Source organism: Ascidia mentula, chromosome 4 (assembly GCF_947561715.1).
Source record: "Ascidia mentula chromosome 4, kaAscMent1.1, whole genome shotgun sequence".
Taxonomy (NCBI): domain Eukaryota; kingdom Metazoa; phylum Chordata; class Ascidiacea; order Phlebobranchia; family Ascidiidae; genus Ascidia; species Ascidia mentula.
Window position 1 is genome coordinate 10633359 of NC_138569.1, and position 12159 is coordinate 10645517.

A 12159-nucleotide genomic window follows, 5' to 3' on the forward strand; every position below is an offset into this window, starting at 1 on the left:
AACTGATGTAGATGTAGTTCAATGCTCCAATATTTGTACTTATAGACGTGACCTGCGATTTTGAAATTGACGACAATTGTCTCACTCCTGATCCTAGCAACGTTTTACAATGGACAAGATTTAAAGGCGCAACAGGATCGGTTGACACCGGGCCTGATGTTGATCACACACTTGGAACAACTGCAGGTAAGCATTTAAAACTCTGCGTCCTTTAATTAAAATCAACTGAACTTCAGTGAACAACCCATTCCTAATTTGAGCTTTTTATAATTTGGCATTGCAGACTGCAGATGTTTTTTGCACTGGCCACAGTAGTTAGCTATTGATATTGAAAGATCAGGTTTTGTTCAATCGTCACGCGTCAATGCATTCTCACCGATTGGGGAAAGTTAAATGATCGTCGGCGATAAAATGCTATGGCCAAAATTGGGTTGATTGTGATATTGTGTTGAACGTACACAACGCTAATAGCGAATACAACTACGAAGATCCAACGTCCAACTTCGCATAATTTTTGTATTGTTTCGTAATCTACAGTTAATGTATTTATTTTATTCGCACACATTCGCACTTTGAAATATCTTGTATTTTATATGTTATAAAGCTATGATTTTAGAACTTAAAAGGACAACAGTAGAAAATGTGACTTTGCAAACGCAAACGAGTACAAAAAATTGTGTTACAAACGCGAGGCAATTTAAACAAGTTGACACACCAAAAAATACGCCAGATATAGAAGTAAGCTCGTATATGCTAGTATGGTATTTTTTGCAGGTTACTACATGTACACTGAGGCCACTAGCGGTGCGGGTGTTACGCCGGGTGCTAAGTCCAAGCTTATAACAACGTCAAAAGCTTTCACATCGGCGGGAAGCTGTACATGGTTTTGGTATCATATGTACGGTGCTGGAATGGGTATGTGCGACACACTCCCTATTTTTTCTTTATTCGAGAATATGATGTTGTAAGTATATCATACGGAATTTGTATAGCTGAAGCTAATACCTTCGACAGGGACGCTTAATGTTTACGTGAGAAAAAAAGGTGCTCCCCTTCCCGCTCCAACATGGTCCGTAGGTGGAGACCAGGAAAAGAGGTGGTACGCAGGTGCGGTAAACGTTCCATCCGGTCAAACGACAGATCAGTGGGAAGCTGTTTTCGAAGGAGAGCTTGGCACCACATACCAAAGTGACCTTGCTATTGACGACGTCACCATTTCCGACCAACCATGTCCACCAATGAGTAAGAACATTACTTTTATTAAACTTTTTTTAATTTAACTATTTGAAAAACTTTATCGTAAACTATTTTTCTTTTAGGTGCTTGTACCTTTGAAACCGGAAATCTTTGCTTTTGGGCATCAGACAGATCAGCAGATTTTGAATGGACGGTGGGAAGTGGTACAACTGTGCCTGGTGGACCTTCGACCGATAACACAATCGGAACTTCCTTGGGTTTGTTAACATTTATTGAAAGCTTCAGCTAAGCCATGCGAATTGTTTCGAAACAAAGATTTGATTGTTTTCGATAACTATTGCGAAAGGTCAGATTACGCTGTACTGCACAGGTTTCTTGTACAGTTCGATGTAAAATATTTTCAAAATACGTGAGGTACATATCAAAATGTTTTGCTGGTCGTATGTTGTGCGGAACTCGTGTAGTGGTGACGAGGTGGAAGACTTTTCTTTTGTTTGCAGGCCAGTATATGTACGCTTTACCGGATCTTCGAAAACCTGGTGATGTTGCTCGTATTACATCAGCACTATTTAGTTCCACATCGCAAGACGTCAATTTGTGCCTTAAGTTTTGGTGAGATGAGTTAATATTGTATATCCATTTTGTAGCACTTTACGTTTGGAAGTGGAGCTATTGTAAAGCATTACCATTTTTAATAGTTTGCTGTTTTATAGCATATTGCTGCACTTGCCTACCTTCCGAGATTAGCTATGAGCTAAACAAAATTATTGTACCTCATAATGGCTGCTAAAGTAAGAAATTTTTGTCGAAGGTATTACATAAGTGGTAAGGACATTGGTGCCATCGAAGTGTTTTACCAAACGTCAGACAACTGGGCAAAACGCACACGAATATGGCAAATGTCAGGAGATCAAGGTGACACGTGGCACATGGGTGAAGTTTCAGTCAACAGTACAAGCAACAATTTTCGGGTATGATTGTGACGCAAACATAGATGTCAGAAATGAATATAACATAAATTTTTAAATAAACATAAATTATGGTAATTTGGATGTTTAACGTGTAAGTTCCTTCTTTCCTAATCTTTTGTTGTTGAAGCAACACGTCACTCTTTGGGCTTCTGTATTTTGTACATAGATTGATTTCGAGGCGCGATTTGGAATCGGAGACATCGGTGCTCTTGCTATTGATGATATCAGCACTTCCGAAGAAAACTGCACAGGCACGAAAATGCTCGATATGTTATTATACTTCGTTGGTTATTCACATTTAAACTATGGTTTGGCACCTTTTGCTTAAAAACAAAAGTACAGTTCAATACATCTTGTTCAGGATTATTTTTTTTTTGACAATCCAGTGAAAACCGGCGTAGTTTTACATAACACTCCATGTCTTACCACTAAAACCTTGCTGCTTCCCATCGTTAATTTAATTGCCACAGTTGTTTTGTGACGTCACGAAATATTCGAAACATTTACTCTTCAGGTCAACCAGTTGATGCAATTCTTCAGCGCAGCGGACCTTACCTCGTATATTCCTACAACTTGCCAAATTATGCTTTCGACATTCAAAATGCCAACGAGGCATATTTAACTGATTCTGGTGGAGAAAGGTTTCTTATGGTGTCGCCTGGGCTGACGGGAACCCCAGGATCTGTTTCGTTTGAATCGGAATCGCAACCTTTTTACTACCTCCGTCACAGAAACTACTATTTGTATTTGGACCCCAAGGATCAAGCAGATCTCTACACCAATGACGCCAGTTTCATTCCTCGTGAAGATTTGTTTAACAAGGTAAGCCGGCGTTTTGATTGAACTTGCAGTGCAGCACAAGGAAAAGTCCAAATGAATAAACTAGAAAGTTGTTTTGTGAGTTGTTCTCGCAAACCGCCCCATGACATGCGTTTATCGTTTATGTTCTTTGTGCAGGGATACACGGTATATGAATCTCTCAATTATCCAAACCACTACATTCGTCATGACACGAACTTCAGACTTATGATAGCACTAGATGACAGCACTCAAACAATGCATGACGACTCAAGCTTTCAGCTCACCGATAGTAAGATTTTTTCCACAGTTTTTGGATTTGAAGCAAATTTTCGACTTTTATCAGTGTTTGCTGTCAAACTTTGTCACAAGACAAAATCTTTCAAAGGGATTTGGTTTGGCATGAAAAAGTGAAGGGGGTATAACGACACAAACTACTTTTGTATTCAAATAAGTTTTTTTTTCCAGCGAAACATTATGCCGAGGCATCCAAAAAGCGTTGAACTTTTTTAAACACAAATTCGAATTTCCACTGCAACAATTACAAGGCCGCGCAGTTTGACATGGAAATGGATTTAATAAAACTTGAAAGTAAACTTGCGATGCCGCAACAACATTAGAACGGCGCACTTGGTGTGTCGCGACTCAACATTTAGGAAACTCCGAAATAAATGTACTTCAAAACATTTTACGTTTATTTCATCGTTGTTATGATGTTAATTGTTTATTTGGTCATACATGACCTTTAAACTTCTTCAAAACACCTTGTTTGATGTTCCAATAATGAATAGTGAGCAGCAGTTTGCGACAAAATCGTCATCAGCCACCTGATTGCACTGGTGTGACTTGATAACATCATATTTGTTTCCTAGACCTTGGTCCATTTGATTGCGACTTTGAAGTCAGTGTGTGTGGTTGGACTAACGTAAGAGATGGGGATGATACAGACTGGGTTCGCCATAAAGGATCAACTGATTCGGAACATACTGGACCTGAAGGAGACCACACGCATGGGAGTACGTTGACACCGTATTTGCATTAACACGGCACTGTATGAGTGCTTGAGCTTTTTACGAATTAATGTATATTAGTAATTTTTCATATGTAACAGCTTTTTCTTTTCCTTTTTTTAAAGTATTTCACATTATAAATCATTTTTCTTTGCCTTAGATGTATGTTTTAATCGTATGGACAAAATAAATGTTGTCTACGGTATTGTTCCAACTCCTGATTTTCACGACCCTCCGAACATCTGGAACTTCGGCAAGTAAGTTACTGTGGTTGTGGGAATAAAGGGAGTAAAAGTATGTGTTACCAATATTATGTCTTTCATGCGTTATTCCAAACCTTGTTTGTTTATGTTAGATTTTTAGACAGTGAAATTGACAAGTGCGAATACGAATGTGCCCTGCAACCCCTTTGCGCAGCTTACTGTTTTCATGAAAATGCGATTACCACAGTGTACTCGGGATACTGTTACGGAAGGTAGGAAAAATAAATAAACTGTCATATAAACATGATCAATTCAAGCTCGTTTTGCTTTTTTTTAAATAATTTGTATCACGTTTTCCTTTTACATAAACGTTTATGTTTCCAAAGTGTTTCCTTTCTAGTTCATATTTTAATATAAGTTGTAAATGAGTCATTCCATTAAAAGGAATAAAACCTGGTTTTGTAAATTCTTTTTCGTACAGTTTTGTGTTCAAATAATTGAGACAGTTTTTGTTTTTTACACTATTTGAGCACATAGGTAACTGCAAAACCTATTTTCATTTTTTTCTAAACGCTGTGCAAAATTAAACTAAAGTACTCATACAAATCTTAAAGGTCCAATGAAACAGACGTAGTAGTAGATCAGGAGTTGCATATTTCGGGATTTCGCATGGATTGCGTTGAAGGATATTACATGTTTTTCGAAAGTTCCTATCCCAACGTTCCGGGCAACACAGCACAACTGATCAGTCCCTTGGTAGAGACGATCGGAGGTAAAGAAGTATTTTAGTGTTTAACAGGAAAGTCCTCTCACTTTTTCCGCGGGCATGTACGTACTACAATCGTAAAAACTGGTCATCTAATGTGTAAAAGATTTGCTGAAAATGCTGCCAGTAGTTGGTTGGATTATATTTGTAATGGTATTTTAATATGAGAGTTTGTGGCAATTGACATCAGTTTGTTCACCAAACGTCAACATTTGTGAAACCTGCTGGATATTTTTTGTGAAATGTGAAGGAATTCCATAAAATTTGGAAATAAAAAGATCGTTTATCATTGTTTCTTGTACAGGCACAAAGTGTGTTTCTTTCTGGTATCACATGCATGGAGCAAATGCAGGGGCAATTAATATGTACGTTCAATATACCGACCTGTTACCTGATCAGCCAACCTGGTCGCGCCACGGAGCTCAGGGAAGATGGTGGAGATTTGGGGAGGTTCGGAAATTTGTTTTAATTTGTTATGCGCTCTTATAATGGAATATTGCCACTGTGCAAAAAATATCGATACTCTTTCGAAACTTGGTTCCAAGATCGCTTCTTTTAGATTAACATTGAATCGACGAGTCCTTACCGAATCGTTTTGGAAGCTCAGGCTGGAGGTGGTGATTTATCCGACTTGGCGATAGATGACGTCACAATTACTGATGGAAATTGTCCTCCTGTAGGTTTATTTTGATTTTTTTTGCAACCAGAAATCGTTTTCTATTGAAAAGTTTTGCTACAGAGTCCACTATGCGACTTGGAAACAAGTTTATGTGGATGGGAAGGAGATGGCGGAGCTGATTTCCTGTGGACGTGGAAGACGGGAAGCACAGGATCATCATCAACGGGACCTCCGTATGATCACTCCCTGCAAACAGCTTTGGGACACTATCTCTATATCGAAACATCAAGCCCAAGGGTAATTTTGTATGAATATAATCACGTAACTTTTGCTTTATTACATCCAATTATACTGAAATCGTATGTAGTGTGTTACTTACTTGACTCCACACACATTTAGAACACGTGCCTATTGCCAAACAAAGGTTTGAAAATAAATGCATCTTTAGGTGGTTGGAGATACGGCGAGGTTATATTCCCCCACGTACTCAGGCTCCGCAGACAGCAAGTGTTTTCAGTTCTACTATCACATGTACGGCACCACCATCGGATCACTGTCAATCACCTTAACGCACGGCATCAACATCGGTACAAAATTTAACTGCTCTCTGTCATGAATGTTAAAAAATAACAATGCTACGTAAACTTTTCGTTGGATAACTTTCAACCAGGTCTTCCCATATGGTACCGTGAAGGTAACCAGGGTGATAATTGGATGTTGGGACAGGCTACTATCACCTCTCCAGAAGATTTCGCAATTATGATCGAGGCTACTGTGGGCACAAATTATTTCGGTGATATTGCAATCGATGATTTGCTTTTAGTTGACGGACCGTGTAACGAGGTAATTATGTTTGTATCTAAACGAGTTATTATTCGTAGTTGGACACGTTCTTCTCGTCGAATTCTGTTGATTTAGTGTACACCCAATAATTGTGTTTCTTTGAAGGTATGTGATTTTGAACATCCTGAACCTTGCCTTTGGTATAATGTTCCTTTATCCGACAATTTTGATTGGAGTGAAGAACAAGGAAGGTATGTTAACGAAGGGAGAGGTCCCACGAAGGATCATACAACGCTTAGTGATAAAGGTTGGTTATTTGAATCTGCTGTAATGCTTAATTAGTTATTTCTATCAAATTTAATTTCAACTTAATTGTCGCTTTTGCTTCAGTTCTTACTTTGTTATGTTATGGTGGTAAAACAAACACAAAGTACGATCATTTTCACACTACTGTAACCAGTGTGGTTTATGTGACTGACTTTACTAGTTTTCAGGTCTCGCTCCGGCTTATCAGGAAAAAAAGGAAAACGCAATGCCTTGACTGCGAAGCCATTATACCTTGTTACCGGTCTGATTTTATTTTTTTATTCAGGGACGTATTTGAATGCTGATATGTTTGATTTGGTGCCTGGAAGTGTTGCTCAATACTCAAGTGAGTCGCTTTCACCATCTCCATCCAGTCCAGGTTGTGTGAGTTTTTGGTATTTCATGACCGGCTCCGATGTAGGAAACCTTGCAGTTGTTGTGGAAAGTGTCAACTCTGATGCCAGGTGAAAAAACGACACAATTCATTCAAGGTTCTTGCCCGTAGGGATGGACAATTCACAATAACGAATCCGGGAATCTAATCCTAAACATACGAGTTTGAAATGCTGATTTAAACCATTTTTGCAAGCTTTATGACTTATAAATAAGGCCATGATAGTTCAGCTAAAACAAACAGAGTTGGATTCGGTATTTTGGATTCAATTTACTCTAGCATTATATTTCCTTTAAAATTGATCATCCCTACTAACTTGCCAGGAAAGTGCTATAAAATCAGTTAAAAGATAAGTGCATCTAACAAAGTTTGTAAAATCGCTTGTTACCAAAATCACTATTTTTTTACCTTGACTTGTGATCAAGGTACATCTTGTGGGAACTGACTGGGGATCAAACACCGAACTGGTTAAGGGCAACTTTGCCGATTGTAAGCAGCTACCACAGAAAAATTATCTTTGAAGCAACTTCTTCGGGTGGAAACAATGGTATGCAGAATTCTTCAAAATCCACTGTTTAAATTTCTGAACTTACCATAACATAATTGTTTTTGACTTAATCCATTAATATATAATACTTACCAGCCATCATTGCAATTGATGACATCGCATTTGAAACCAACTACTGTGATGTGAGCCCAGTAGAGGCCACTCCACCAGATGTAGGCAAGACAACAGCCGAACCAGTAGCCACAATACCTCCTGTTACCAATGGCACTTCCGATTGCACATTCGACAATGATATATGTAACTGGTACACAGACACAACTTTCGGCATATCATGGCTCAGGTAGAAGTTGTTCATTACTGTTAGCCTGTTTATTTGTTGTTGTCATGGAAACCATATGTCATGTAATTAGGTTTTAAACAGTTTGTTGCTGATTGGTTTTAGTTGGTGAGAAAAAATATGGCAAGATTTCGATTTTTGTGGTTTTTACTGTTCGTTGTTTAAGACAAAAGGGAAACGATCCAACACCAGACACAGGACCAGAATCAGATCATACAACCGGAACAACTGCAGGATATTATCTCTATATCGATTCCACTACTTCGAAAGGTTAGTTTACTTAACAATACTTGCCCCTAAACTTACATTGCTTTGTTCCAATGCCACAACAAAGGAGTAACAAAACCATGAACTGCGTATAATGGAAAACTACGTTTTTAGTGTATTTTTTGGGTACTTTAAATTTTTTGTTATCTCAAAGCATATATTTGTTGCAGAAGGAGATGTGGCTGTTCTCCTAGGTCCGCTTAAACAGTTAAACGGACAAAAAACAACTAAATGTCTCCGGTTCTGGTACCACATGTACGGCGAAGGAATGGGCGAACTGAGCATTCACACTAAAACTCGACCAACTTTGGGAAGTTCGATCTGGAGAAGAACAGGTCACCAAAGTGGAAGATGGCAAACAGCCAACCTTCAGTTAGACCTAGATGTCGATTTTCAGGTAAAAATCTTTCTGCTACATGCAGTGGCACAATGGTAGGAAAATAATAAGCATTGGGTATTGCCAAATTTGTAGATTGCTTTCCAAGCTGTTGCTGGTAAGACTGCCACAAGTAACATGGCCATTGATGACGTAACGCTGGTGGATGGAGAATGCAAACCAGGCACGTTTTTGTTGCGTAATTATGTTTTTTATATTTCCGTCTAAACTTGATGTTTTTTCAGTTGCTGGTCAAATTCATACATGCGATTTCCAGTCTGCTTCTTTATGTTCATACGTTCAAGATCAATATCCAAATGATGAGTTTGACTGGAGTTGGCAAAAAGGTTCAACTTCATCAACCAACACGGGACCTTCAACAGACCACACATATCAAACTGCCGAGGGTGAGTTGAGTTGCTGGACGACTGTTGTAAGTTTCAGGTTTTTTAACGGCTCCCAAGATTGAGTCTGATTACTGTAATGACTCAATATATTTTATCATCTTTGAACTACACCAGGAAAAACCATTTAGACGGACATTGATATCGTACAACAAGTTCATATGATTTTTTGTTGGGCTTTTGCTCCTCTTCACCAATTTACTGCCGGATTCAATTTTATTTATTTATCACACTTTTACTTCAGGATATTACTTATATGGAGAAATGAGCGGACCACTCTCTGGTGATAAGGCGAGACTAATATCCCCCGTATTTGACGCCGAGAGTGGATCCCACTGTGTCGAGTTCTACTACCACATGTTGGGCTCCACTATTGGAAAGTTGTCACTCTACCAACAAACAGTAAGAAACAAATTATTTCCTTGTTAAACACCGAAGGTTCATGTATTGGCGGTTGCAGAAGGAAAACGGAAAAACTGATACGCTTCTCTGGTCGCTCGCAAGTAACCAAGGCAACCATTGGTTCAAAGCCAGGGTTGATGCTCCTTCTACATATGATTATCTTATTGTGTTCGAAGCGGAACGAGGTTCAAGTTTCGATGGTGATATCGCGATCGACGACGTCACTATTTTACAACAGTCTTGTCCTGAGCAGCGTAAGTTTTCCTTGTTTTAGCTGTTTTTAAATTAACTAAATATAACAAGGAAAAGATAAAGATGCTATTAACGTATATATCAGTGAGAAGGTAATACAGTAGTTTTTAAGTGTCGCTATATATTTGCAAACCATTTACAGTGACATGCAGTTTCGACGACGATACTTGTGGTTGGATTAATCATGACACAAACGACAAATTTAACTGGATTGAAAGTCGGGGCTTGTCTGGGTCAGGACCTGCTGCTGATCACAGTGGAAAAGGTTTTTACATATTTTGTTATGTTAAAATTACATACAAGGCATTAATTGGCGTGACACCACTTTACCAGGTTATTACATGTTTGTTGAAAAAACTGGTTCCATTCAAACTGGTGATTATGCGGAATTGTGGAGTGAAGCTCTCATCACATCCATCTGCCTCAAGTTTTGGTTCAACATTGAACGTGACGGAGTTGGAACTTTGAGAGTCCTACAAAGTTATGCGGTAACGAAAGATCATTATATTTTGATGATATCTCAACCATGAATGGATCAAACTCGATTTACATATAGCCAGAAATTTAGTGAGTTCAAGTATTACCCCGAGAGAGTCGTTGCTAAACAACTAGTTTCGTGAAAGTGGTTTCAATCCCGCCATGGCTGTGATGTCTTTAAGACCAAATAATACGAAACTTGAGATGGACACAAAAAATTCTTCAAATATGGCCAATTTCTTGATTTATTTCTTGAATATTTTGATTTATTTTTTTACTTCATATCAGTCCCTAATATTGTATCAAGTCATGTTGCAAAAGAATTTAAACCGTGAAAAACTGTTTACGAGTCATGCAAACCCTTCCCAAACAAGTTGTTTTTGTATCTTGTGTTTAGGATCCATCCAACTTAACTGTGTGGGAATACTCAACAAGCACATCGGGACAGTGGGTGCAAGCATCGGTTCCAGTAATTTACGTCAGAGATTTTCGGGTGAGTATATAGATTCAAAAAAATGTTCCGTTCGCCCAAGGCAACTAGAAAACCAATTACAAATGTTGCAAAACTCCTACTTCAATATAAGGAAACAAGTATTCCTATTTTGAGCAACTTCACTTCCTCTGTCATTTCGCAGTTTTATGCCATTACTTTTTCTATGTCCACAGTTGGTTATTCAGGCCACGCTTAACGACACCGTTGGATATATTGCAATTGATGACGTGACATCTGCAGTTTCGTGCAACATATTACCTCCAGATGCTGCTCCTCCACCACCCACATTACCTCGTAAGCAGGATTCAGGAACTTCATTCCCACAAGAAAATGCCATAGGGATAATCAAAACAATAATTTTATTATCATATTAAACACAAAACACATAAAACTGTGATGCATCCTAGAGACGTGCAAATGTACATACATTCATGTTACATGCTGCTCGAATTGAACAAGAAAATACTGCGCCCGCAACAAAACTACTGAAATCGTTAGTCATGATGTGTGTTTTGGGTGTATGACGTCACGCTACCAAAATACAGTATAATTAACCCGCATTCCATTTAATGCAATAATTGCCACGTACGTGTAAAGAAAAAACAGTAAATATTCTTTTATAAAGCACCTCAACCCCTGGATTGTGATTTTGAAACTGACTCGTGTGGGTGGACAGATGATCCAATAGCTAACATCAAGTGGACGCGAACAAACACACCAACTGGAACACAAAATTCCGGGCCAAGCACTGGCGCCAACGGAACCTCGTGGTTTATTTTTTTCGAAACATCTTCCCCAGCTGCCCCGGGTGATGTTGCAAGATATGTGAGCGATCCCCAACCTGAAGGTGCAACAGATCTTTGTTATTGTTTGATTAAAACATTGTACGGTATACGTCGCATTTCAACATTTTTGTTTAATTATTTCAGCGGCTTCTCCAAAATACTTCGTTTATGTCTTTGAATCATTGAAATAGGAAGCCACATTCTATTGATCATGTTAACTAGAGTAGACGTTTCGAACATTAACTGCGTTCATCATCAGTACTATAATGAGCTACTTTGAATCACGCTGTGCATTAAAAACAAAATCCCTTTACAGGACAAAAGTTAGATCGAAACTATCCATTTTTAATTGAAGACCGCTTAATTCAACTGAGCTATTACTGAACACAATGTCCCAATGCTGCAACCTTCTTTTTATTTCAGGACAACATTGTTTGAAATTCTTCTTTCACATGTACGGAAGTTCAATGGGAACATTGAATGTTTATTCCCAAACTTCTATTCACTCACCAAGCAACTTATTATGGACTCGTTCAAAGAATTATGGAAATGTTTGGCTTGAAGCTGCTATTGATATTATTTCTGAGGAGTCGTATCAAGTAAGTGTTACATGTTAAGCAAACTTTTGGGCGTTTAAAGCTGGTTACGTCATGTTGAAATTTGTTTCCTTGAACTGGCGACATATTTTATTCGTAATTCGCACTGGAGATTATTTGCAAAATCCACTCATTATCAGAAGTAGGATACTTCTTGATATAACAGTACTTTCATTTAAACATCTGAATTCAATGAATAAATAAATTTGTTTAAA

The 12159-nt window shown here is 38.3% G+C and overlaps 1 protein-coding gene across 1 annotated transcript in view; it reads left to right on the top strand.

The window, feature by feature from the left end:
- Positions 1-104: 104 nt before the first annotated feature.
- The window catches only part of LOC145898069 (MAM and LDL-receptor class A domain-containing protein 2-like), an 84981-nt gene continuing 72926 nt past the window's right edge, over positions 105-12159 (top strand). The window contains exons 1-34 of the mRNA XM_082986510.1: positions 105-186; positions 775-915; positions 1015-1242; positions 1320-1454; positions 1698-1809; positions 2009-2168; positions 2335-2419; positions 2683-2990; positions 3126-3258; positions 3839-3982; positions 4137-4233; positions 4332-4451; positions 4794-4951; positions 5250-5395; positions 5505-5621; positions 5685-5861; positions 6013-6151; positions 6235-6407; positions 6513-6654; positions 6940-7117; positions 7473-7594; positions 7691-7895; positions 8059-8162; positions 8330-8556; positions 8632-8719; positions 8781-8942; positions 9184-9341; positions 9403-9595; positions 9736-9858; positions 9927-10081; positions 10468-10563; positions 10737-10857; positions 11189-11410; positions 11772-11947. Of these exons, the coding sequence (XP_082842636.1) occupies positions 783-915; positions 1015-1242; positions 1320-1454; positions 1698-1809; positions 2009-2168; positions 2335-2419; positions 2683-2990; positions 3126-3258; positions 3839-3982; positions 4137-4233; positions 4332-4451; positions 4794-4951; positions 5250-5395; positions 5505-5621; positions 5685-5861; positions 6013-6151; positions 6235-6407; positions 6513-6654; positions 6940-7117; positions 7473-7594; positions 7691-7895; positions 8059-8162; positions 8330-8556; positions 8632-8719; positions 8781-8942; positions 9184-9341; positions 9403-9595; positions 9736-9858; positions 9927-10081; positions 10468-10563; positions 10737-10857; positions 11189-11410; positions 11772-11947 (5037 nt within the window). The 5' untranslated portion in view covers positions 105-186; positions 775-782. The remainder of the gene's footprint in view (positions 187-774; positions 916-1014; positions 1243-1319; positions 1455-1697; positions 1810-2008; positions 2169-2334; positions 2420-2682; positions 2991-3125; positions 3259-3838; positions 3983-4136; positions 4234-4331; positions 4452-4793; positions 4952-5249; positions 5396-5504; positions 5622-5684; positions 5862-6012; positions 6152-6234; positions 6408-6512; positions 6655-6939; positions 7118-7472; positions 7595-7690; positions 7896-8058; positions 8163-8329; positions 8557-8631; positions 8720-8780; positions 8943-9183; positions 9342-9402; positions 9596-9735; positions 9859-9926; positions 10082-10467; positions 10564-10736; positions 10858-11188; positions 11411-11771; positions 11948-12159) is intronic.